The 24,919-nt window shown below is 48.3% G+C and overlaps 1 protein-coding gene and 11 non-coding genes across 12 annotated transcripts; 9 read left to right on the top strand and 3 right to left on the bottom strand.

Annotated features, from left to right (window-relative positions):
- Positions 1-507: 507 nt before the first annotated feature.
- TRNAC-GCA lies at positions 508-579 on the bottom strand. The gene has a single exon. It is a non-coding gene; the product is annotated as a tRNA-Cys (tRNA).
- Positions 580-1,141: 562 nt separating this feature from the next.
- TRNAC-GCA lies at positions 1,142-1,213 on the bottom strand. Its single transcript has one exon. It is a non-coding gene; the product is annotated as a tRNA-Cys (tRNA).
- Positions 1,214-2,292: 1,079 nt separating this feature from the next.
- TRNAC-GCA lies at positions 2,293-2,364 on the top strand. The gene has a single exon. It is a non-coding gene; the product is annotated as a tRNA-Cys (tRNA).
- A 3,679-nt stretch (positions 2,365-6,043) lies between these two features.
- On the top strand, positions 6,044-6,115 carry TRNAC-GCA. Its single transcript has one exon. It is a non-coding gene; the product is annotated as a tRNA-Cys (tRNA).
- An 877-nt stretch (positions 6,116-6,992) lies between these two features.
- Positions 6,993-7,064, top strand: TRNAC-GCA. The gene has a single exon. It is a non-coding gene; the product is annotated as a tRNA-Cys (tRNA).
- A 573-nt stretch (positions 7,065-7,637) lies between these two features.
- TRNAC-GCA lies at positions 7,638-7,709 on the top strand. The gene has a single exon. It is a non-coding gene; the product is annotated as a tRNA-Cys (tRNA).
- Positions 7,710-8,590: 881 nt separating this feature from the next.
- Positions 8,591-8,662, top strand: TRNAC-GCA. The gene has a single exon. It is a non-coding gene; the product is annotated as a tRNA-Cys (tRNA).
- A 565-nt stretch (positions 8,663-9,227) lies between these two features.
- On the top strand, positions 9,228-9,299 carry TRNAC-GCA. Its single transcript has one exon. It is a non-coding gene; the product is annotated as a tRNA-Cys (tRNA).
- Positions 9,300-10,116: 817 nt separating this feature from the next.
- Positions 10,117-10,188, top strand: TRNAC-GCA. The gene has a single exon. It is a non-coding gene; the product is annotated as a tRNA-Cys (tRNA).
- A 935-nt stretch (positions 10,189-11,123) lies between these two features.
- On the top strand, positions 11,124-11,195 carry TRNAC-GCA. The gene has a single exon. It is a non-coding gene; the product is annotated as a tRNA-Cys (tRNA).
- Positions 11,196-14,993: 3,798 nt separating this feature from the next.
- TRNAC-GCA lies at positions 14,994-15,065 on the top strand. Its single transcript has one exon. It is a non-coding gene; the product is annotated as a tRNA-Cys (tRNA).
- Positions 15,066-18,822: 3,757 nt separating this feature from the next.
- Positions 18,823-22,489, bottom strand: LOC119936172 (cathelicidin antimicrobial peptide-like). The gene is made up of 4 exons (XM_038755632.1): positions 22,322-22,489; positions 21,467-21,574; positions 20,672-20,743; positions 18,823-18,997 (listed from the first exon to the last, which is right to left on the bottom strand). The coding sequence occupies exons 1-4, from the start codon at positions 22,487-22,489 to the stop codon at positions 18,842-18,844; spliced, it is 504 nt and encodes a 167-aa protein (XP_038611560.1). The 3' UTR covers positions 18,823-18,841.
- Between the last annotated feature and the right edge of the window lie 2,430 nt (positions 22,490-24,919).

Genomic DNA, 24,919 nt, shown 5'->3' with positions numbered 1-24,919 from the left:
CCAGGGGGATCGGGACCAGGTGGGAAATCTGTCAGAGACAGGATGGAGCCCAGGGCAGAGCCCAGCAGTGAGTCTAGGAGCCCAGATCCCTCCTCCCTCTCCTTCTTAGACTGCAAGCTCTCGAGGATTTGTGATGGTATCTGACCTAATTACCAAGGATTAGCACAAAATGTCATCATCTACATCAGGAGGGAGTGGAAGCCTTACAGTCCTCTTTGGGGGAGGAGAATTTGGTGCTGCCCAAGAGGCCTGTCTGGGACGTCTGGCCTGGGCCCAGGCAGCCGGCGAAGGCCGTGATCTGGAGGCCCATTACTCTGCCATCTTCCACGAGGGTCATTTGCTGTCGGTGTCTGAGACTGAGAGGTTGGCCCTGGATATTCCATGGGGAGACCAGAGCTGGGCCTGGCACTGGTCTTTGTGGGTGGAGGGGAAGAGGGACTGAAGGTGGCACAGCTGGGAAGGAAACACTGACCCAAGCTCAGGGGAGGACTAAAATGTAAGACACACAGGGGGCACCCGGATTTGAACCGGGGACCTCTTGATCTGCAGTCAAATGCTCTACCCCTGAGCTATGCCCCCTTGCCACACCAGGTGCCCTAATTAGCTCCTTTTCCGCACACAGCCACACCTGGTACGGATGCATCTCATTGATTTCTCCCTGATCCTCCTCCAGGTCTCTTTCCTCAGTCAGTCAGTCAGTCAGCTGGTATGGGATGAACAGAGCATCCACGGGGCTAAAGGAGAGCCCCCGATGCCTGGGCATCAGATACCATCCTTGTTCTCCAGGATCCCACAGCCTTGTAAAGTTAAGATGGACTCACAGGGACACACACACACAGCCATGGGAATGATGAGGAAGAGTTCATGGGGAGGGACTTCCTTTCCTTCAACCAGGTCAGGGAGGGTGTGGGTTTCCCAGGGATGGCAGGGTCCCAGACAGCGACAGCGCTTCTGCCCCCTCCCTCCCAGCTCTCTCAATTTTCCACCCCAGCCCACCCTCCCTCTCAGAATCCCACCTGGCCAGGCCCATTCCAAGAGGAGAAACAGGACTTGGGGATGAGCTTTTGTCAACCACTGGAGGCCTCAGCTGACCCCTACTGATTGGAATTGGGGGCCGAGGGAACTAAAATGGAAATCTGGCAGGGGGCACCCGGATTTGAACCGGGGACCTCTTGATCTGCAGTCAAATGCTCTACCCCTGAGCTATGCCCCCTGGCCCATACTGTAACCTTCACAGTAGGTGCTAATAAATGTCTGTGACGCTGAAGTTGCTGACACATCCCACATCCCGGCCCAAGTCCTCCCCCTGGCCTGGAATGCCCTGCCTCTGCACATCCACCAAGCTAGCTCTCTTTCTCCCTTCAAAGCCCTACTGAGAGCTCACCTCCTCCAGGAAGCCTTCCCAGACTGAACCCCTTCCTTCCTCTCTCCCTCCTCCCCTTCCCTATCCCCCCCCGCCTTACCTCCTTCCCCTCCCCACAGCACCTGTATATATGTATATATGTTTGTACATATTTATTACTCTATTTTACTTGTACGTATTTATTCTATTTATTTTATTTTGTTAATATGTTTTGTTCTCTGTCTCCCCGCTGTTGGGTAGGGACCGTCTCTTTATCATCATCATCATCATCAATCGTATTTATTGAGTGCTTACTGTGTGCAGAGCACTGTACTAAGCGCTTGGGAAGTACAAATTGGCAACATATAGAGGCAGTCCCTACCCAACAGTGGGCTCACAGTCTAAAAGTATGTTGCTAACTTGGACTTCCCAAGCACTTAGTACAGTGCTCTGCACACAGTAAGCGCTCAATAAATATGATTGAATGAATGAATGAATGAATGACACAGTGAGTCCTAATTACCCCATTTTCCCCTTGGAGAAGGACCTGATTCTGCCCCAGCCCCCTCCAAACCCCCACTCCCTTCAGCTGCCCCGGGCCCTCCTGCTCAGTCACCCCGGCTGGGGCTGAAGCCGGAGCAGAGAACAAGCACTTCCTGGGAAAGGGGCCATGCTGTGTGGGTGTTGGACACTGGGAGGATAAAGGAGAAACTAGGGGGACTGGGACCAGTTGGAAAATGTCAGGAGACAGGACTGTAAGCTCGTTATGGGTAGGGAAATTGTATTCCAACTCTTATATAGTACTTTCCCAAGCACTTAGTACAGTACTCTGCCAGGGTGGCTTTAGATGCTTTCCAAGGTGGTAGGGGGTAATTAGAGCTCATTGTGTCAGCAACTTTAGCATTAGAGACATTTATGAGCATCTTCTGTGGCAGCACCCTTGTGTACCAGGGGGCATAGCTCAGGGGTAGAGCATTTGACTGCAGATCAAGAGGTCCCCGGTTCAAATCCGGGTGCCCCCTGTCTACTTCACATTTTAGTTCCCACGGCTACAGTTTCTCCCTCACAAAGGGCAACACAGGCTTCCAGTGGTTGACGAAACTCAGCCCTCAAGTCCTGATTCTCCTCTGGGGATCAGCCCCAACTGGGTGGGATCCTGGGAGGGAGAAAAGGTGAATTGGGGTGGGTAATTCAGCAGCTGAGGGAGCAGGAGCCCTGGCTGGGACCCTGCTGTCCCTTGGAAGCCCACACGCTTTCTGGCCTGGTTGGGGAAGCTGGAAGGGAAGGAAGCCCCTCCCCATGAACTCTCCCTCATCCTTCCCATGGCTCTGTGGGGAGGGGAGGAGGTTAATGTCTCCCTCTCATCTCTGTGAAGCTGTGGGCTCCTGGAGGACAGGGATGGTATCGGATGCCCAGGCACTGGGCACTGTTCTTCAACCCTGTGGGTGCTCCGCTCACCCCATACCAGCTGACTGACTGATTGACTGAGGAAAGAGAGCTGGAGAAGGAACAGGGAGGAGCTGATGAAATGCATCAGTACCAGGTGTGGCTGCGTGGGGAAAAGGAGCTAATTAGGGCACTTGGTGTGGCCAGCTGGCATAGCTCAGGGGTAGAGCATTTGACTGCAGATAAAGAGGTCCCCGGTTTGAATCCGGGTACCCTCTGCCTACTTCATGTTTTAGTCATTCATTCAATCATATTTATTGAGCACTTACTGTGTGCAAAGCACTGTACTAAGTGCTTAGGAAGTACAAGTTGGCAACGTTTAGAGACGGTCCCTACCCAACAATGGGTTTACAGTCTCAAAGATGGGCTCACACCCTTCCCAGCTCTGCCACTACCTGCCCCCACCAAATCCCAGTGTCAGTCCCAGCTCTGGTCTCCCCGTGGAGATCAGGTTAGCGTCCTCCTCTCGGTCCCTGACCCTGATAGCAACTGACCCTCCTGGAAGATGGCAGAGTTGTCACCCTCTGTGGCATTGCCTTCACCGGCCCTCTGGGCCCAGGCCGGACATCCCAGACAGGCCTCCGGGGCAGCACAGGATTTTCCTCCCCCAAATAGGAGTGTAATGCTTTTATTCCCTCCTGATGAAGATGTTGGTATTTAGTTGTGTGCTAAGGCCTGGAATAATCTGGTGAGACCCCTTCACCAGGCCTTGTGGACTCACAGTCTAAGAGGGAGGGAGAGCAGGGATCTGGATTCACTGCTGAGCTCTCCCCTGGGCTCTATCCTGTCTCCTGACATATTTTCCAACTGGTCCCAGTCCCCCCAGTTTCTCCTCTGTCCTCCCAGGGGCCAGCACCCCCCCACCCCCAGCATAGCCCCTTCCCCAGGAAGTGCTTGTTCTCTGCTCCGGCTCCAGCCTTGGCAGGCCGGGGTGACCAGGTTTGGGGGACCCGGGGCATCTGAGGGGCATGGGGATTTGGAGTGGGCAGGGGCAGAGTCAGGACCTTCTCCAAGGGAAAAGGGGGTAATTAGGGCTCACTGTGTGTCCCAAGGTGACCCTGGGGTACCGGCCATCTCAAGATCAAAAGCTATCTCATGAACACCTGAGCCAGCAGGCAGAACTTGGAAGTGAGGGTGGGATACCTCCCCCATGACCAAATCTGCTAGATTGACAGCCCAAGCCGGGAATACAGGCGGTGTCCCTCGCCCCCTGTGCCAATCAAATTAGGTATGGAGGAGGGGGGAGGGCAGTGATTGGGTAGACTGAGGCCGGAACCTGGAATGGCCTAAGACACAGGTGATAAATACCTGTGGCCTCTGACCTTTGGGGTCTGAACACCAAGACACGCAGCAGCAGCCCACGTGTCTTTCTCTGCCCAGAAGACCAGATGCCCACTCTGCAACCACAACCAACACACTGAGGCAAGGGCCGCAGAATGGGTGAGTGTCTCGTGGGTGGGACCCAGGTGCCCCGCTGCTGATGGGAATCATGAGTGGATTCCTCCAATGTAGGGGGAAAACATGGTGAGAGCTAGTTAGCCACCTACCATGTGTGTGGGGAATATAATGAATTCCTCCCATGTGAGAAAGTAAGTGGATTTTTCCCGAGTGGGAAGTGAACATGGATGAGAGCTAGCCACCTCACCCATGCACAATCAACATATTCATTCATTCAATCATATTTATTGAGCGCTTACTGTGTGGAGAGCACTGTATTAAGTACTTGAAGTACAAGTTGGCAACATATAGAGACGGTCCCTACCCAACAACGGGCTCACAGTGTAGAAGGGGGAGACAGAGAACAAAACTAAACATATTAATAAAATGAATAGAATAGTAAATATGTACAAGTAAAATAAATAGAGTAATAAATCTGTACAAACATATATACAGGTGCTGTGGGGAGGGGAAGGAGGTAAGGCGGGGGGATGGGGAGCGGGAGAGGAAGGTGGGGGCTCAGTCTGAGCTTCCTTCTTATTTATGTCCACTATTCCCTGAAGCTCCAGGGGGGATGATGAAGTATAGTCAACTGGTTTGGGTCCCTCTCCCCTTACCCTTCTCAGTCAGTCAATCATATTTATTGGACACTTACTGTGGGCAGAGCATTGTACTAAGTGCTCAGGAGGGTACAACAATATAACATATCCTCCGATAGCTCCCATTTATATCAGATGTTTCCACCCAAGGGGTATGAGGCCTGAGACTCAAGCTCTCATTAATAGACTCTCAAACTCTCAAGAAGTAGATTCTGACCCCTATATGTTTTATTAACAACAATAATAATAATGATAGTATTTGTTAAGTGCTTATTACGTGCCAAGCACTGTTCTAAGCCCTGGGATAGATACAAGGTAATCAATCAACCACACATGATTGTGTTCCTCCTGTTAGGGAAGCTCCAATATTGCTAATTGATTACACTCCTTCCGAAAGGGAAGCTCAATCCATTGCACTTAACTAAATAATTCAATTTACCTCGCGGAATAAATTTTATGTAAAACTCAGGCTTTCCATCCTCGGTCTCTCTCTCTCCCTCTCCCCCCATCCCAGGACTATGGGTGACACTGTGTCAACAACATTCAGAGACATTTATTAGTACCTTCTGTGGAAGCTCCCTTGTGTGCCAGGGGGCATAGCTCAGGGGCAAATGCTCAGGGAGCATTGACTGCAGATCAAGAGGTCCCCGGTTCAAATCTGCGTGCCCCCTGTCTACTTCACATTTTAGTTCCCATGGCCCCAATTTCTCTCTCACCAAGGGCAGCACAGGCCTCCAGTGGTTGACAAAACTCAGCTCTCAAGTCCCATCTTGGAATCAGCCCCAACTGGGTGGGATCCTGGGAGGAAGAGAAGATGGATTGGGGTGGGAAATTCAGGGAGCTGGGGGGTCAGGAGCCCTGGCACTGTCTCTGGCTGGAACCCTGCTGTCCCTGGGAAGCAGGGAGGGAAGGAAACCCCTCCCCATGAACTGTCCCTCATCCTTGCCATGGCTGCGTGTGGAGGGGAGGAGGTTTATGTCCCCCTCTCATCTCTATGAAGCTGTGGGCTCTTGGAGGACAGGGATGGTATCCGATGCCCAGGCACTGGACACTGTCCTCCGACCCTGTGGGTGCTCTGCTCACCCTATACCAGCTGACTGATGACTGACTGAGGAAGGAGAGGAACTGGAGAAGGAACAGGGAGGAGCTGATGAAATGCATCAGTACCAGGTGTGGCTGCGTGGGGAAAAGGAGCTCATTATGGCACTTAGTGTGGCAAGGGGGCATAGCTCAGGGGTAGAGCATTTGACTGCAGATCAAGAGGTCCCCGGTTCGAATCCGGGTGCCCCCTGCCTACTTCACGTTTTAGTCATTCATTTAATCGTATTCACTGAGCGCTTACTGTGTGAAGAGCACTGTACTAAGCGCTTGGGAAGTACAAGTCAGCAACATGTAGAGACGGTCCCTACCCAACAATGGGTGTACAGTCTAGAATAGGGGCTCACATCCTTCCCAGCTCTGCCACTACCTGCCCCCACCAAATCCCAGTGCCAGTCCCAGCTCTGGTCTCCCCATGGAAAGCAGGTTAGCATCCTCCTCTCAGTCTCAAACACTGACAGCAACTGACCCTCCTGGAAGACGGCAGAGTAGTCACCCTCTGCGGCACTGCCTTCACCGGCCCTCTGGGCCCAGGCTGGATATCCCAGTCAGGTCCCTGGGGCAGCACAGGATTTTCCTCCCCCAATTAGGAGTGTAATGCTTTTACTCCCCCCTGATGAAGATGATGGTATTTAGTTGTTTGCTAAGGCCTGGAATCATCAGGTGAGACCCCTTCACTAAGACTTGTGGACTCACAGTCTAAGAGGGAGGGAGAGCAGCGATCTGGATTCAATGCTGAGCTCTTCCCTGGGCTCTGTCCTGTCTTCTGACATATTTTTCAACTGGTCCCAGTCCCCCCAGTTTCTCCTCCATCCTCCCAGGGGCCATCATCCACTCAGCGTGGCCCCTTCTCCGGGAAGTGCTTGTTCTCTGCACTGGCTCCAGCTCGGGCTATGGTGACAGGGTAGGGGGGCCATGGGCACCTGAGGGGCGTGGGGATTTGGAGTGGGCGGAGGCAGAGTCAGGATCTTCTCCAAGGGGAAAAGGGTGTTATTAGGGTTCACTTTGTCAGCAATGTCGGCGTCAAAAACATTTATTAGCACCTTCTGTGGCAACTCCCTTGTGTGCCAGGGGGCATAGCTCAGGGGTAGAGCATTTGACTGCAGATCAAGAGGTCCCCGGTTCAAATCCGGGTGCCCCCTCTCTACTTCACATTTTAGTTTCCACGGCCCCAATTTCTCTCTCACCAGGAGCAGCACAGGCCTCCAGTAGTTGACAACACTCAGCCCTCAAGTCCTGTTTCTCCTCTTGGGATCAGCCCCAACTGGGTGGGATCCTGGGAGGGAGAGAAGGTGGATTGGGGTGGGAAATTCAGGGAGTTGGGGGAACAGGAGCTCTGGCTGGGACCCTGCTGTCCCTGGGAAGCCCACATCCTCCCTGGCCTGGTTTGGGAAGCTGGGAGGGAAGGAAGTCTCTCCCCATGAACTCTCCCTCATCCTTCCCGTGGCTGTGTGGGGAGGGGAGGAGGTTTATGTCCCCCTCTCATCTCTATGAAGCTGTGGGCTCCTGGAGGACAGAGATGGTATCCAATGCCCGGGCAGTGGGCACTGTCCTCCGACCCTGTGGGTGTTCTGCTCACCCCAGGCCAGCTGACTGATGACTGACTGACTGAGGAAAGAGAGCTGGGGAGGAGCTGGGAGAAGCTTATAAAATGCATCAGTACCAGGTGTGGCTGCGTGGGGAAAAGGAGCTAATTGGGGTGTTTGGTGTGGCAAGGGGGCATAGCTCAGGGGTAGAGCATTTGACTGCAGATCAAGAGGTCCCCGTTTCAAATCCGGGTGCCCCCTGTCTACTTCACATTTTAGTCATTCATTCAATCATATTTATTGAGTGCAGAGCACTGTTCTAAGCACTTGGCAAGTACATGTCGGCAACATGTAGAGACGGTCCCTACCCAACAACAGGTTCACAGTCTAGAAGATGGGTTTACACCCTTCCCAGCTCTACCACTACCTACCCCCACCAAATCCCAGTGCCAGTCCCAGCTCTGGTCTCCCCTGCGGAAATCAGGTTGTTGTCCTCCTCTCGGTCCCAAACACTGACAGCAATGGACCCTCCTGGAAGATGGCAGAGTTGTCACCCTCTGTGACATTTGCCTTCACCAGCCCTCTGGGCCCAGGCCAGACATCCCAGTAAGGTCTCCTGGGGCAGCACAGGATTTTCCTCCCCCAAAGAGGAGTGTAATGCTTTTACTCCCTCCTGGGCTCCCTACTGATGAAGATGATGGTATTTAGTTGTGTGCTAAGGCCTGGAATAATCAGGTGAGACCCCTTCACCAAGCTTGTGGACTCACAGGCTAAGAGGGAGGGAGAGCAGGGATCTGGATTCAATGCTGAGCTCTCCCCTGGGTTCTGTTCTGTCTTCTGACATATTTTCCAACTGGTCCCAGTCCCCTCAGTTTCTCCTCCATCCTCCCACGGGCCAGCACCCACCCAGCATGGCCCCTTCCCCGGGAAGTGCTTGTTCTCTGCTCTGGCTCCAGCCCCGGCTGGGGTGACAGGGCTGGGGGGCCCGGGGCATCTGAGGGGCGTGGGGATTTGGGAGGGGGCCGGGACCGAGTCAGGTCCCTCTCCAAAGGGAAAAGGGGATAAATAGAGCTCACTGTGTCAACAACATCGACATCAGAGACATTTATTAGTACCCTCTGTGGAGGCTACCTTGTGTGCCAGGGGGCATAGCTCAGGGGTAGAGCATTTGACTGCAGATCAAGAGGTCCCCGGTTCAAATCCGGGTGCCCCCTGTCTACTTCACATTTTAGTTTCCACGGCCCCAATTTCTTTCTCACAAAGAGTAGCACAGGCCTCCAGTGGTTGACAAAACTCAGCCCTCAAGTCCTGTCTTGGGAACGGTCCCAACTGGGTGGGATCCTGGGAGGGAGAGAAGGTGGATTGGGGTGGGAGATTCAGAAGCTGGGGGGGTAAGAGCCCTGACTGGGACCCTGCTGTCCCTTGGAAGCCCACACCCTCCATGGGCTGGTTGGGGAAGCTGAGAGGGAAAGAAATCCCTCCCCGTGAACTCTCCCTCATCCTTGCCATGGCTATGTGTGGAGGGGAGGAGGTTTATGTCCCCCTCTCATCTCTATGAAGCTGTGGGCTCCTGGAGGACAGGGATGATATCTGATGCCCAGGCACTGGGCACTGTCCTCCGACCCTGTGGGTGCTCTGCTCACCCTATACCAGCTGACTGATGACTGACTGAGGAAGGAGAGGAGCTGGAGAAGGAACAGGGAGGAGCTGATGAAATGCATCAGTACCAGGTGTGGCTGTGTGGGGAAAAGGAGCTAATTAGGGCACTTAGTGTGGCAAGGGGGCATAGCTCAGGGGTAGAGCATTTGACTGCAGATCAAGAGGTCCCCGGTTCGAATCCGGGTGCCCCCTGCCTACTTTGTTTTTTAGTCATTCATTCAATCGTATTTATTGAGCACTTACTGTGTGCAGAGCACTGTTCTAAGCACTTGGGAAGTACATGTAGAGATGGTCCCTACCCAACAACGGGTGTACAGTCTAAAAGACAGGCTCACATCCTTCCCAGCTCTGCCACTACCTGCCCCCACCAAATCCCAGTGCCAGTCCCAGCTCTGGTCTCCCCGTGGAAATCAGATTAGTGTCCTCCTCTCGGTCCCTGACACTGACAGCATCTCACCCTCCTGGAAGATGGCAGAGTTGTCACCCTCTGTGGCATTACCTTCACCGGCCATCTGGGCCCAGGCCGGACATCCCAGACAGGCCTCCAGGGCAGCGCAGGATTTTCCTCCCCCAAGAGAAGTGTAAGGCTTTTACTTCCTCCTGATGAAGATGATGGTATTTAGTTGTGTGCTAAGGCCTGAGATCCCTTCACCAAGCCTTGTGGACTCACAGTCTAAGAGCGAGGGAGAGCAGGGATCTGAACTCACTGCTGAACTCTCCCCTGGGCTCTGTCCTGTCTCCTGACATATTTTCCAACTGGTCCCGGTCCCTCCGGCTCTCCTCTGTCCTCCCAGGGGCCAGCACCCCCCCAGCATAGCCCCTTCCCGGGGAAGTGCTTGTTCTCTGCTCCGGCTCCAGGCCCAGCAGGGCATCTGAAGGGTGTGGGGATTTTGAGGGGGCGGGGGCAGAGTCAGGTCCTTCTCCAAGGGGAAAAAGGGGTAATTAGGGCTCACTGTGTCAGCAATGTCGACATTTATTAGCATCTTCTGTGGAGGCTCCCTTGTGTGCCGGGGGCATAGCTCAGGGGTAGAGCATTTGACTGCAGATCAAGAGGTCCCCGGTTCAAATCCGGGTGCCCCCTGCTTGGCTCCTGTTTTAGTCCTCCCGGAGCCTGGGTCAATGTTCCCTTCCCAGCTCTACCACTCCCTGCCACTCCCAAATCCCAGCTCCGCTCTCCCTCTCTGTCCCAGACATCAACAGCAAATGACCCTTTATGGAAGACAGCAAGAGTTATCACCCTCCGGACCACATCTTTAGGGCCCAGGCCTGACATCCCTAGGGCAGCACCGAATTCTCCTCCCCACAACAGGAGCACATTGCTTTCACTCCGTCCTGGTTCCCACCTGATGAAGATGATGGTATTTAGAAATTTCTGATTGTGTGTGCCAAGTACCGTGCTAGGATCATCAGGTGAGATGCCTTCACCGAGCCTTGAAGGCTCACAATCTAAAAGGGAAAGAGAGGAGGGCTCTGCTTTGGGCTCCAATTCTGTCTCTGATGGATTTTTCAAATGGTTCCAGTTCCCCAGGCTTTTCCTCCATCTCCGCAGGGTCCAGTACGCACCCAGCGAGTCCCTTTTCCCAAAAAATGCTTGTTCTCTGTCTCAGTGGGGTGACACAGTCTGGGGGCTTGGGACAGCTGAGGGAAGAGGTGGTCTGGAGGCCGGAGGGGGCTGGGACAGCGTCAGGTGCTTCTTCGAGGGGAAAAGGGGATAAATTAGCATATTTTGGACACATAATCAGGAGGACTAGTTCTCTGGAGAAGACACTAATGCTAGGAAAAGCCTAGGGAAAACATGGAATAGGCAGACCGTAACAATGATAAAGGAAGAACCATTAGAAAGGTTGCGGATTATGGCAGAGGACAGAACGTTCTGGAGAGGGTACATCCATGGAGTCGCTATGATTTGGAAATGACGATGGCACTTAATAATAATAATAATAATAAGGGTCATTATGGCAGCAATGACAGCATCAGAGACATTTATTAGCACCTACTGTGACACTTCAGGCATTGGGGGGTATAGCTCAGAGGTAGAGCATTTGACTGCAGATCAAGAGGTCCCCGGTTCAAATCTGGGTGCCCCCTGCTTTGTTGACATTTTGCTCCACTACTTTTTGGAAATTTTCTTCTTCACTCCTAAATCCCTTTCCTAGGATGGTTTAGGGACGGTTTGGGAACTGTCCAGGTGGGGCTTAGTTGTTCTGTCTAGTGGCTAGAGGAGGGAATGTAAGCCCACTTGTATTCGCCCTAGGATTAATCAAACAATCGTATTTATTGAGTGCTTACTGTGTGCAGAGCACTGTACTAAGCGCTTGGGAAGTACAAGTTGGCAACATATAGAGACAGTCCCTACCCAACAGTGGGCTCACAGTCTAGAAGAATAATTATAATAATAATAATGATGGTATTTAATGATAGTATTTGTTAAGCACTTACTATGTGCCAAGCACTGTTCTAAGCGCTGGGGTAGATACAAGGTAATCACGTTGTCCCACATGGGGCTCACAGTCTTAATCCCCATTTTAGAGAGGACGTAACTGAGACCCAAAGAAGTGAAGACGGTGAAGGTGAAGGTGAAGACACCTTTTAGACTGTGAGCCCACTGTTGGGTAGGGACTGTCTCTATATATTGCCAATTTGTACTTCCCAAGCGCTTAGTACAGTGCTCTGCACATAGTAAGCGCTCAATAAATACGATTGATGATGATGATGATGAAGTGACTTGCCCAAAGTCACACAGCTGATAAGTGGTGGTGCAGGGATTAGAACCCCCAACCTCCGACTCCCAAGCCCTTGCTCTGTCCACTAAGCCACGTATTTGTTAAGCGCTTACTATGTGTCAAGCACTGTTCTGAGCGCTGAATATGTGCCAGGCACTGTACAAAGCGCTGGGGTAGGTACAAGCAAATCGGTTGGACCCACGTGGGGCTTGCAGTCTCAATCCCCATTTTATAGATGAGGTAACTGAGGCGCAGAGAAGTAACTTGCCCAAAGTCCCACAGCAGACAAGTGAGAGAGTAGGGATTAGAACCCGTGACTTCTGACTCTCAGGCCTGTGCTCTAAATAATAATAATAATAATAATAATAATATTTCTTAAGCACCTCCTATTCTCCCTCCTACTTAAAACATGAGCCCCAGGTGGGACAGCGACTGCATCCATCCCAAGTATCTTGTATCTACTACAGTGTTTGACTCATAAGAAGTGCTCAACAAATGCCACAATTATTAGTATTAGGTGTAAGACAATCAGATGAGAAATATTCAACTTCCTTCAAGGGCTCACAGTCAAAGATGGAGGGAGAGTGGGTGTCTGGGCTCTAACTTTTCTCAGGTGGACTTGTCATTGTGGTTCAAACAGGTTTAGGTCCCGGCCCCCCCACCTCCGTCTTCTCATTAATTAATTCATTCAATCATATTTATTGAGCACTTACTGTGTACAAAGCACTGTACTAAGCGCTTGAGAGAGTATAATATGGCAACAGACAGACACATTCCCGCCCACAGTGAGCTCACAGTCTAGAGGGGGAGACGGACATTAATACCAATAAATTAAATAAAAGATTTATTTGGGCTGTGGGGATGGGAGGGGGGATGAGTGAAGAAGCAAGTAAGAGGGGCGCAGAAGGGAATGATTGGTGAAGAGGAGAGGAGGGCTTATTCAGGGAAGGCTTCTTGGAGGAGAAGGGCCTTCAATAAGGCTTTGAAGTGGGGGAGAACAATTACCTGTCTGATATGAAGTGCTTTGCCCATAGTAAGCGCTTAACAAATACCATCATTATTATTATTATGAAGAGGGAGAACGTTTTAGTCTTCTCCTCTGTCCCCCCGAGGGTCCAGCAGCCATTCAGGAGGCCTTCCCAGACTGCGCCCCTTCCTTCCTCTCCCCCTCGTCCCCCTCTCCATCCCCCTCATCTTACCTCCTTCCCTTCCCCACAGCACCTGTATATATGTATATATGTTTGTACACATTTTTTACTCTATTTATTTATTTTATTTGTACATATCTATTCTATTTATTTTATTTTGTTACTATGTTTGGTTTTGTTCTCTGTCTCCCCCTTTTAGACTGTGAGCCCACTGTTGGGTAGGGACTGTCTCTATATGTTGCCAATTTGTACTTCCCAAGCGCTTAGTCCAGTGCTCTGCACATAGTAAGCGCTCAATAAATACGATTGATGATGATGATGATTCAGGGTGACCCCTTCCTCCCAAAGGCCCTGCTCTCTACTCTGGCCTGGGACAGTTGAGAGAAATGCTAATGGAACCTGGAGAAGCAGCCCCAACTCTTGGCTCGTGAGTGTGTGATAATATTAATTATATCAACCCAATTAATTATATGATGTAATATACAATGTTACATAATATACAAGTATATAGTATACAATTATATAATATACAATATTATATAATATGCAATTATATGATATATCACATAATATACAATTATATAATATACAATATATTATATAATATATTATATCATACGGTCATATTATTTTACATTACATTATATTACACCATATTATACTATGTCATATATTATATTATATTATTACATATTATGCACATTATATAATGTATTATAACATGGTCATATTATCATTATATTTATACTATATCATACAAATATAATAAAATTAATATAATTGGATTACTATAATTAGTATGCATTATATATTAGTATAATACATACTAATTATATATTATACTATATACGATACATAACATCATATATCATTAATAATCTATATTATATAAATTATATTGATACGATATGTCATATCATAGGATTATAATATACTATATATGTAATATATTATATAATAAATAATGATATATTGTATATAAATATACTATATATGTAATATGACGTTACATGTCAATAATATTGTATCATAGGATTATAATATGCTATACATGTAATATGATGTTATATATTATATAACAAATAAGAATACATTGTATATAAATATGCCACATATGTAATATGACATTATATATTATATAATAAATAATATCATATCATAGGATTATAATATACCATATATGTAATATGACATTATATATTATATAATAAATAATAATCTATCGTATATAAACACACTACATATGTAATATGACATTATATATTATATGATAAATAATATCATATCATAGGATTATAATATACTATATATGTAAAATGACATTATATATCATATAATAAATAACAATGTATTGTATATACATATGCTATATACGCAATATGGCATCATATACCATATAATAAATAATATCACGTCATAGGATTATAATATACTATACATGTAATAGGACATTATATATTACGTAATAAATAATAATATATTGCATAATATATTGTATATAAATATACTGCATATGTAATAGGACATCATATATTATATAATAAATAATATCATATCATAGGATTTTAATATACTATATATTTAATATGACATTACATATTATATAATAAATAATAATGTATTGTATACACATATGCTATATACATAATATAGCATTATATATCATATAATAAATAATACCATATAATAGGATTATAATATACTATATGTGTAATATGACATTATATTTCATATAATAAATAATAATGCATTGCATATTAAAATGCTACATACATAGGATGACATTATATATTATATAATAAATAATATCATATCATAGGATTATAATATACTACATATGTAATATGACATTATATGTTATATAATAAATAATGATACATTGTATATAGATATATAATTTAGGGGGGTGGAGGGGCAAGAGGGAAAGGAAAGGGGTAATTAGGGCGCACTGTGTCAGCAACGTCAGCGTCAGACACAGATATTAGCATCTATTGTGGGGCCTGGTTTGCGTGCCAGGGGGCATAGCTCAGGGGTAGAGCATTTGACTGCAGATCAAGAGGTCCCCGGTTCGAATCCGGGTGCCCCCTGCCTGTTTCGTGTTTTATTCCCGGCCTTCCTCTTGCTGATCCCCTTCTGCATCCCCCAAATCCCGTTTCTCTCCCTGGATGATCCTGGGATAATCCCGGTGGGGAATGAATGGAGAAGCGCTCCCTCTGGTGGTGAGAGGAGAGAATGCAGGGGGTGGGGGCGGGTCTCTGCTTTCCGACAGAAACGCTGTGATAATAATCATCATCAATCAATCAATCAATCGTATTTATTGAGCGCTTACTGGGTGCAGAGAACTGGACTAAGCGCTTGGGAAGTCCAAGTTGGCAACATATAGAGACAGTCCTTACCCAAGAGTGGGCTCACAGTCTAGCAGGGGGAGACAGAGAACAAAACCAAACATACTAACAAAATAAAATAAATAGAATAGATATGTACAAGTAAGATAAATAAATAAATAGAGTAATAATAAATAGAGTAATAAATCATTTATCCAATCGTATTGATTGATGACGTATTTATTACTCTAGTTATTTATTTTAGTTGTACATTCATTCATTCATTCATTCAATCCTTACCTCTTTCCCCTCCCCACAGCACCCGTATATATGTCTATATAATAATAATGTTGGTATTTGTTAAGCACTTACTATGTGCAGAGCACTGTTCTAAGCGCTGGGGGGGATACAAGGAGATGAGGTTGTCCCACGTGGGGCTCACAGTCTTAAATCCCCATTTTACAGATGAGGGAACTGAGGCACAGAGAAGTGAAGTGACTATATATGTTTGCACATATTTATTACTCTATTTTACTTGTACATATTTATTCTACTTATTTTATTTTGTTAATGTGCTTTGTTTTGTTGTCCGTTTCCCCCTTTTAGACCGTGAGCCCGCTGTTGGGTAGGGCCCGTCTCTAGATGTTGCCAACTTGTACTTCCCAAGCGCTTAGTCCTGTGCTCTGCACACAGTAAGCGCTCGATAAATACGATTGAATGAATGAATGAATGGAGCGCTCAATAAATACGATTGAATGAATGAATGAATGGAGCGCTCAATAAATACGATTGAATGAATGAATGGAGTGCTCAATAAATACGATTGAATGAATGAATGGAGCGCTCAAAAAATACGATTGAATGAATGAATGAATGAATGGAGCGCTCAATAAATACGATTGAATGAATGAATGACCGAATGAATGGAGTGCTCAATAAATACAATTGAATGAATGAATGAATGAGTTGAGCGCTCAATAAATACGATTGAATGAATGAATGAATGAATTGAGCGCTTATTGTGTGCAGAGCACTGTACTAAGTGCTTGGGAAGTACAAGAAATAGTAGTGAAGGTAAAATCGTATAACTGACTATAATTTTAGTGGGCTCACAGTCTTAATCTCCATTTTGCAGAGGAGGGAACTGAGGCACAGAAAAGTTAAGTGACTTGCCCAAAGTCACACAGCTCATAAGTGGCGGAGCCGGGATTAGAACCCTTGACCTCTGATACCCAAGCCCCCGCTCTTTCCACTAAGCCACGTGAGACCCATATGGGACTGGGACTGTTTCCAACCCAATTAGATTGTAGGTACCCCAGCGCTTAGCACAGTGCCTGGCACACAATCAGTGATTAACAAATACCACAATTATTATAAAAATGTGCCGCCTCCTGTTCATTCCGGACGGACGTTGAGAAAAGGGAATTGTGCACTGCAGGGGAGCTGGGGGCTTCCTGAATTTCTTTTCCCCCTCCAGCTTTCAACACCTGGCAGCACTGCGGGGGGAGGGGGGTAGATTGGGGAAAGCTCTGCAGGGTGGGATGCAATTGGGAGAAGGGAAGGTGGAGAAATGGTTTGAAAATGCCCGCCTTGGCCCAAAGGAAGTTTCCTGACTATCCCCTGGTTTCCTTTTCCTGCCCTCCCCTCAGCATTGCATCAGCCTCCTCTCTGATCTCCCATCCTCCTGTCTCTCCCCACTTCAGTCTATACTTCACGGTTGCTGCCCGGATCATCTCTGTGCAGAAACACTCTGGGCATGTCACTCCCTCCTCAAAAATCTCCGGTGGCTGCCAGTCAACCTACGCATCAAGCAGAAACTCCTCACCCTCGACTTTGAGGCTGTCCATCCCTTGGCCCCCTCCTCCCTCACCTCCCTTCTCTCCTTCTCCAGCCCAGCCCGCACCCTCCGCTCCTCTGCCGCTCACCTCCTCACCGTACCTCGTTCTCTCCCATCCCGCCATCGACCCCCGGCCCACGTCTTCCCCCTGGCCCGGGATGCCCTCCCTCTGCCCATCCACCAAGCTAGCTCTCTTCCTCCCTTCAAACCCTACTGAGAGCTCACCTCCTCCAGGAGGCCTTCCCAGACTGAGTCCCCTTTTTCTTCTCCTCCTCCCCACCCCCCCGCCCTACCTCCTTCCCCTCCCCACAGCACCCGTATAGATGTTTGTACGGATTTCTTACTCTATTTATTTTACTTGTACATATCTACTGTTCTATTTATTGTGTTAATGATGTGCATCCAGCTTTATTTCTGTTTATTCTGACGACTCGACAACTGTCCACATGTTTTGTCTTGTTGTCTGTCTCCCCCTTCTAGACCGTGAGCCCGTTGCTGGGTAGGGGCCGTCTCTATATGTTGCCAATTTGTACTTCCCAAGCGCTTAGTACAGTGCTCGGCATACAGTAAGCGCTCAATAAATACGATTGAATGAATGAATGAATGCACTTGTCCGTGAACTGGACACCAGGGTGGAGGAAACGGGGTTACCTCTCGGGCAACTGAGTCCTTGGGAGCAGCTGGTCTTTGCCTCGGATGCTCTGACCTGCTAGATTTCCTGCTCAGACCTGTTACATTTCCTGTGTTGCTACCTGAAGGAGAGCAGGCCGTTTCCTTTCTCCATCTATTCTCGTTGTGGGCAGAGAACGTATATACCAACTCTGTTGTATCAATAATAATAATGAGAATGATATTTGCTAAGTGCTTACTATGTGCCAAGCAGGCCGTTTCCTTTCTCCATCTATTCTCGTTGTGGGCAGAGAACGTATATACCAACTCTGTTGTATCAATAATAATAATGAGAATGATATTTGCTAAGTGCTTACTATGTGCCAAGCAGGCCGTTTCCTTTCTCCATCTATTCTCGTTGTGGGCAGAGAACGTATATACCAACTCTGTTGTATCAATAATAATAATGAGAATGATATTTGCTAAGTGCTTACTATGTGCCAAGGAGGCCGTTTCCATTCTCCATCTATTCTCGTTGTGGGCAGAGAACGTATATACCAACTCTGTTGTATCAATAATAATAATGAGAATGGTATTTGCTAAGTGCTTACCATGTGCCGAGCACTGTAAGTGCTTGATTAGATACAAGGTGATCAGTTTGTCCCACATGGGGCTCACAGTCTTCATCCCCATTTTCCAGATGAGGTAACTGAGGCACAGAGAAGTGAAGTGACTTGCCCAAAGTCACACTGCTGATGTGGCGAAGCAGGGATTAGAACCCACGACCTCTGACCCCCAAGCCCGGGCTCTTTTCGCTAAGCCACACTGCTTCTTGTGGGTCCTGGGGCTGTGGAGGTGAGTGGGAGGAGGGAAATGGGTCCCGGATGGTGAGGGAGGATGGAGGAAAGGGGGAGCAGAGATGACACTGGAAATGGATAACGAGAGAACTTTATTGGCCGAGAGTTCATTAGCCAAAGGGGATGGAGGATTCTCGTTAGGCAGGGAGCAAGGCCGCTCCTCCTGCTCGAAGGGAAGCCAGGGCCGGGCAAACCGGAGAAATGGCCAGTCCCGACTTGACCGAGTGGCCTGTGGCTTAGCCCTGAGGTAAGGGCACCTGGAATTTCAAGTTCAGCCCTCCAATCTTCTCGCTCAGTTTCTGAATCCCACGGCCGATTTTTTTAATTCCCTTCTTCAGGGCATTCTTGACTTTTTTGAAGAACCTTCCAAAACGCCTCTTGGTCCGGACAGGCTGAGGAGGAAACAGAGACGTGGCTTATGAGGTCCCGGGCGGGTGAACCTTCCCGGGGAGTCCCAAACCGGCGGGATCCCGCCCTGCCTTGGACCCAGTCAAGTGAGACTGTAAGCTCGTTGTGGGCAGGGAATGTGTCTTTATTGTTGTACAGGGGCTTAGTACAGTGCTCTGCACACAGTAAGCACTCAATAAATGCGATTGAATGAATGGAATGAAGGGAAGCAGAGTTCAAGCAGAAGACAATATAACGGAGTTGGGAAACTCTATCTTTGCCCACAGCGAGCTTACAGTCTAGAGGGCCTCTATCTATCTATTTATCTATATAGATAAATCTGTGTCCAACCCAGTTTGCTTGTATAATAATAATAAATAATGATGGCATTTGTTAAGCACTTACTATGTGCAAAGCACTGTTCTAAGCGCTGATCCACCCCAGTGTGCCTAGCATGCAGTAAGTGCTTAACAAATACCCCAATTCCCTACTGATAAAAATAATATTAATAGTATTTATTAAGCACTTACTATGTGCCAGGCACTCTACTAAACGCTAGAGTGAGAACAAGGAAAATCGGTTGGACACAGTCCTTATCTCATGTATCTATCTCTCTGTCCATCTATCTATCTACCAGCACTTAGAACAGTGCTTTGCACATAGCAAGCGCTTAATAAATGCCATTATTATTGTTATTATTATTATTATTACCTGTCTTTCTGTCTCTCTGTTCTGTCCATCTGTCTGTCCTGTTGGTCTGTCTGTTAATCTTCCATTAACCCCAGGGCTTAATGGAATTAAGGCTTAATTGGCCCAGGCACCCCAGGCTGTGCTTGGCTCATAGCGCTTAGTATAGTGCTTTGCACATGGTAAAATGCTCAATAAAAATGGCTGAATGAATGAATCAATCAATCGTATTTATTGAGCGCTTACTGTGTGCAGAGCACTGTACTAAGTGCTATGAGCTATGAATGAATGAATTAAATACAGTAAGTGCTTAACAAATACAATTGGGAGAGGAAAAAAAGAGGGCCCTGGGAGGAGGTGACTGAGTGATGGAGAAAAGGTCAAATTCATTCATTCGGTCATTCAATCGTATTTATTGAGCGCTTACTGTGTGCAGATCACTGTTCTAAGCACTTGGAAAGTACGATTGGCAACAAATAGAGACAATCCCTACCCAACAACGGGCTCACAGTCTAGAAGCGGGGAGACAGACAACAAAACAAAACAAGTAGACGGGCATCGATAGCCTCAATATAAATGAATAGAATTATAGATATATGCACATCATTAGTAAAATAAATAGAATAATAATAATAATAAATACGCAAGTGCTGTGGGGCGGGGAGGAGGGGCTCCTATCCATCTCCCTTGGTACAGCGCCTGGCACGTAGTAAGTGCTTAATAAATACCATTATTATTGAGATTATGGATAGATAGTTGTGGTATTTGTTTGGCACTTACGGTGTGCCTGGCACTATACCAAGCCCTGGGGTGGATACAAGCAAATCAAGTTGGACACGGTTCTCTCCAGATAGATAGATAGATGGTAGTTAGACAGATAGATGATAGATAGAATCCCTCTAGACTGTAAACGCCCTTGAGTCCACCACCCAGTGAGACCCAGAGCCCGGGGAAGTGGTCCCAGACCGTGCCCAAGTGGAGGGGACACTTACCCCATTGCAAGTGACGTTAACCGAGGGATCGTCTTTGTCCATGGAGATGGTGCCCGAACATTCTCTCACCAGCTGAGGGAATCAGTCAGTCAGTTAATTGTATTTACTGAGCGCTTAATGTGTACAGAGCACTGCATTAATCAATCAATCGTATTTATTGAGCGCTTACTGTGTGCAGAGCACTGTCCTAAGCACTTGGGAAGTACAAGTCGGCATTAAGCACTTGGGAGGGTACAGTAGAACAATAAACAGGCACATTCCCTGCCCACAACCAGCTTACGGTCTAGAGGAGACTGGGGAGAGGCCGCGAGGGAAGGTCTGAGAACCCAGGGGTCCCCGGCAGCCCCCACCGTCCCACTCCACACCCCGATTCTTACACCTCCATAATAATAATAATAATGGTACTTATTAAGTGCTTATTATGGGCCAGGCACTGCTCTAAGGGCTGGGGCAGATAAAAGTTAATCATGTTGGACACAATCCCTCTCCCACATGGGGCTTACAATCTTAATCCTCTTTTTACAGATCAGGAAACTGTGGCCCAGAGAAAGGAAGTGACTAACTCAAGGTCACCCAGCAGACACATGGCGGAGATGGGATTAGAACCCGGGTCCTTTGATTCCCTGGCTTGGGCTTTATCCACTAAGCCAGGCTGGAGTTTTGGCTATAGGAGTTCAGTTGGGCCACGGTGTGGGGGGCCAGAATGCTCCCTCACCCACCCACCCCCGGTCATCCTGGCCCCGTGGGTGGCATCAGAAGGCAGAAGCCCCCAGCCCAGCCTCAGAGAGTCCTCACCCCGCCCTCCTTGAAGTCACACTGGTCCAAGGGGCGCGTCTCCTCCTTCTTACTGCACACGGTCTCGTGGATGGTGAAGTTCACGGGGAAGATGTTGGCGCTGTTACTCTGGGGATGAATTGAAATTCAACTGTTTCCTCCCGACATTGCTACACACCCCTGCTATATCTTCGTTAGTAATACTAATACTATTTGTTAGGCACTAACTATGTGCCAGAAGCTGTACTGAGCGCTGGGGTGGATATGAGCAAATTGGGTTGGACACAGTCCCCGTCTCTCGGGGGGCTCAGTCTTTATTCATTCATTCATTCAATCGTATTTAGTGAGCACTGACTGTGTGCAGAGCACCATACTAAGCGCTTGGGAAGTACAAGTCGGCAACATCCTCATTTTACTGAGGTACGGAGAAGTGAAGTTACTTGGTCCAGGTTATGCAGCGGACAAGGGGCGGAGCTGGGATTAGAACCCACGTCCCTCTAATAATAATAATAATAATAATAGCATTTATTAAGCGCTTACTGTGTGCAACACACTGTTCTAAGCGCTGGGGAGGTTACAAGGTGATCAGATTGTCCCACGGGGGGCTCACAGTCTTCATCCCCATTTTCCAGATGAGGGAATTGAAGCCCAGAGAAGTGAAGTGACTTGCCCAAAGTCACCCAGCTGGCAATTGGCAGAGCCGGGATGTGAACCCATGACCTCGGACTCCAAAGCCTGTGCTCTTTCCACTGAGCTACGCTGCTTCCCTGACTCCCAGCCCCGGGCTCTGTCCACTATGCCTCACTGCTTCGGAGCCTGATCCCACGTTCCCTCTACAAATTCCCCTCCCATCCCCTTCCCCGGCCCAGGACTCACAGTCCCTTCCTGGAGCTGCAGTCTGTGGAGCCGGAAGAGATTGTCCGAGTTGGACTCTTTGTTGTAGGTGGCGATGGTGCCGGCCAAAGCCTCCTCGAAGCTCAGGGACTGAGCGGTGGCCAAGGTGGCCACGGCGGCCAGCAGCAGGGCCTTCCACGCGGCCTCCATCCTTGTCCCTCGCTCGTCCTCTTTGACATTCTCCCTCCTCCAGGGTGGATTTATGGCCAAATCCTCAGGGTCTTGCACAAGGGGGCCAGGAGGCCAGAGCGGCCTGGCTTCCTGGGGCGGTGGCTCTTCCCTTCCTCCGGCATTGGCCAATCCCGGCCACCGGGAGCTCTGGACACATGGAAGAGGAAGTTGAGGCAGGGAGAGACTGGAGGGACCGCGGACCCCCAGGGCTGGGCGGCCGGATGCGGTTGGGTTAAGGATGGTGAAGAAACGGGACCACAGTGGGGTAGAAATCCCCCTTGGCGCCAATTTCTTCTCCGGTTTCCCAAGGCCATTGCACAAAGAGTCGAAAGTGGCCCAGGGGCCTACCCAGCCCACTCTGTAATCATTAAACCAGCGTTTAGAACAGTGCTCCAGCGCTTAGAACAGTGCTTTGCACATAGCAAGCACTTAATAAATGCCATTATTATTATTATTATTAAACCAGACCCCCACCCCATCTCCCCACCAATTCCAGGGATGGAGGGATCGGACTGGTCACTCCGTCTGGCTCTTCCCTCTAGGCTGGTACAGCTTGGGAGAACTGAGGACAGCCTGGCTATCCCTTCCCTTCCACTGTCATCATCATCATCAATCATATTTATTGAGCGCTTGCTGTGTCATGGAGTCTTTGTGCTTGCCCAAACACTTAGTACAATGCTCTGCACATGGTAAGCGCTTAATAAATACGATTGAATGAGTCAGACCAACCTCAGGCCATCTGAGCCATCCCCCTGCCCCCACATAGGATGGCACTTCACCCAAGTGGTTTCTCTCTCCCTTGGCAAAAAGTCATCATTATCAATGATACAATAATGGTATTCATTAAACGCTTACTATGTTCCAAGCAGTGTACTAAGCACATAGGTAGATACAAAATAATCACGTAGTCAGTCAATCATATTTATTGAGCACTTACTCTGTGCAGGCACTGTACTAAGAGCTTGGGAGACTACAATATAACAGATATATTCCCTGCGCACAATGACCTTAAAGTCTAGAGGGGGAGAAAGACATTAATATAAATAAATAAATTACAGCTGTGGACGTAAGTGCTGTAGGAAACAGTCCTTATCCCTCATTGGGCTCTCAGTCAACAGATGAGGATACTGAGGCACAGAGAAGTTAAGCGACTTGCCCAAGGACAGACAGCAGGGAAGCGGTAAAGCTGGGATTAAAACCTAGGACCTCTTTCTTCCAGATCTTTCCACCTGGTCAAGCGGTTTCATGTGCCTAAGCTGCCCAGCTCCAGGGACCTGAGCCCCAGGAAAGAAGAAACTGAGGTAGGAAAGAAATGACCGAGGCCCAGAGAATAATAATAATAATGATAATGATGGCATTTATTAAGCACTTACTATGTGCAAAGCACTGTTCTAAGCACTGGGGAGGTTACAAGGTGATCAGGTTGTCCCACGGGCGGCTCACAGTCTTCATCCCCATTTTACAGACTGAGGCCCAGAGAAGTTAAGTGACTTAACTGGGGGGGATGAAGACTGTGAGCCCCATGTGGGACAACCTGATCACCTTGTAGCCCCCCCAGTGCTTAGAACAGTGCTTTGCACATAGTAAGCGCTTAACAAATGCCATCATTATTATTATTATTTGCCCCACCCCTTCCCCACCACCAGCGGCCCAAGGGCACCTGAGACTGCATGGGCTGTTTGCGTGTCCTGAATGTCTATGTCCATTTTCACAACGATGATGATGGTATCTCTTAAACGCAGACTGTGTGCCAAGCACTGGGGTAGATACGAAATAATCAGATGGGACACCGTCCCTGTCCCAGCGGGGGCCTCGCGATCTAAGAGGGATGGAGACAGGGGACCTTATCCTTACTTTTCACCTGGAGAAACTGAGGCACAGCAAGATCAAGGGGCGGGTTCCGGATCACCTGGCTGGCAAGCGTCCGAGCCGGAATTTAAACCAAGATCTCCTCCCTGCCCTCGTGGAAAATTGCATTTTTGAGTGTGTCCCACCTCTTGTACCAGCGGTCCTGCTGGCCGGGTCACACCCCAGAACTCCTAGATTCCTCATATCCTGACTCACCCTAAGAAGAGGCCAGGTGGGCAGAAGCAGTGTGGGCTAGTGGTTAGAGGCCTAGTCTGTAAATCAGAGAGACCTGGATTCTAATCCTGGCTGTGCCACTTGTCTGCTGTGTGACCTTGGGAAAGTCACTTCACTTCTCTGGGCCTCAGTTACCTCATCTGGAAAATAATAATAATAATAATAATAATGATGATGGTATGTGTTAAGTGCTTATTATGTGCAAAACACTGTTCTAAGAGCTGGGGTGGTTACAAGGTGATCAGATTGTCCCCTGAGGGGCTCACAGTTTTAATCCCCATTTTACGGATGAGGTAACTGAGGCCCAAAGTCACACAGCTGACAGTT

The sequence above is a fragment of the Tachyglossus aculeatus genome, chromosome 13 (genome assembly GCF_015852505.1).
Source record: "Tachyglossus aculeatus isolate mTacAcu1 chromosome 13, mTacAcu1.pri, whole genome shotgun sequence".
Taxonomy (NCBI): domain Eukaryota; kingdom Metazoa; phylum Chordata; class Mammalia; order Monotremata; family Tachyglossidae; genus Tachyglossus; species Tachyglossus aculeatus.
The sequence above is the reverse complement of the archived record's forward strand: the minus strand, read 5'-3'. Positions and strand labels throughout refer to the sequence as shown.

What these genes read in the sequence shown, in the direction of transcription:
- LOC119936172 (XM_038755632.1), bottom strand. Translation starts at nt 22,489, where the DNA reads ATGGAGGCCGCGTGGAAGGCCCTGCTGCTGGCCGCCGTGGCCACCTTG. An exon ending in TGCAGCTCCAGGAAGGGACT is followed by an intron (nt 21,575 to 22,321) that starts GTGAGTCCTGGG and finishes ATTCATCCCCAG; the next exon opens with AGTAACAGCGCCAACATCTT. An exon ending in TTAACGTCACTTGCAATGGG is followed by an intron (nt 18,998 to 20,671) that starts GTAAGTGTCCCC and finishes TTTCCTCCTCAG; the next exon opens with CCTGTCCGGACCAAGAGGCG.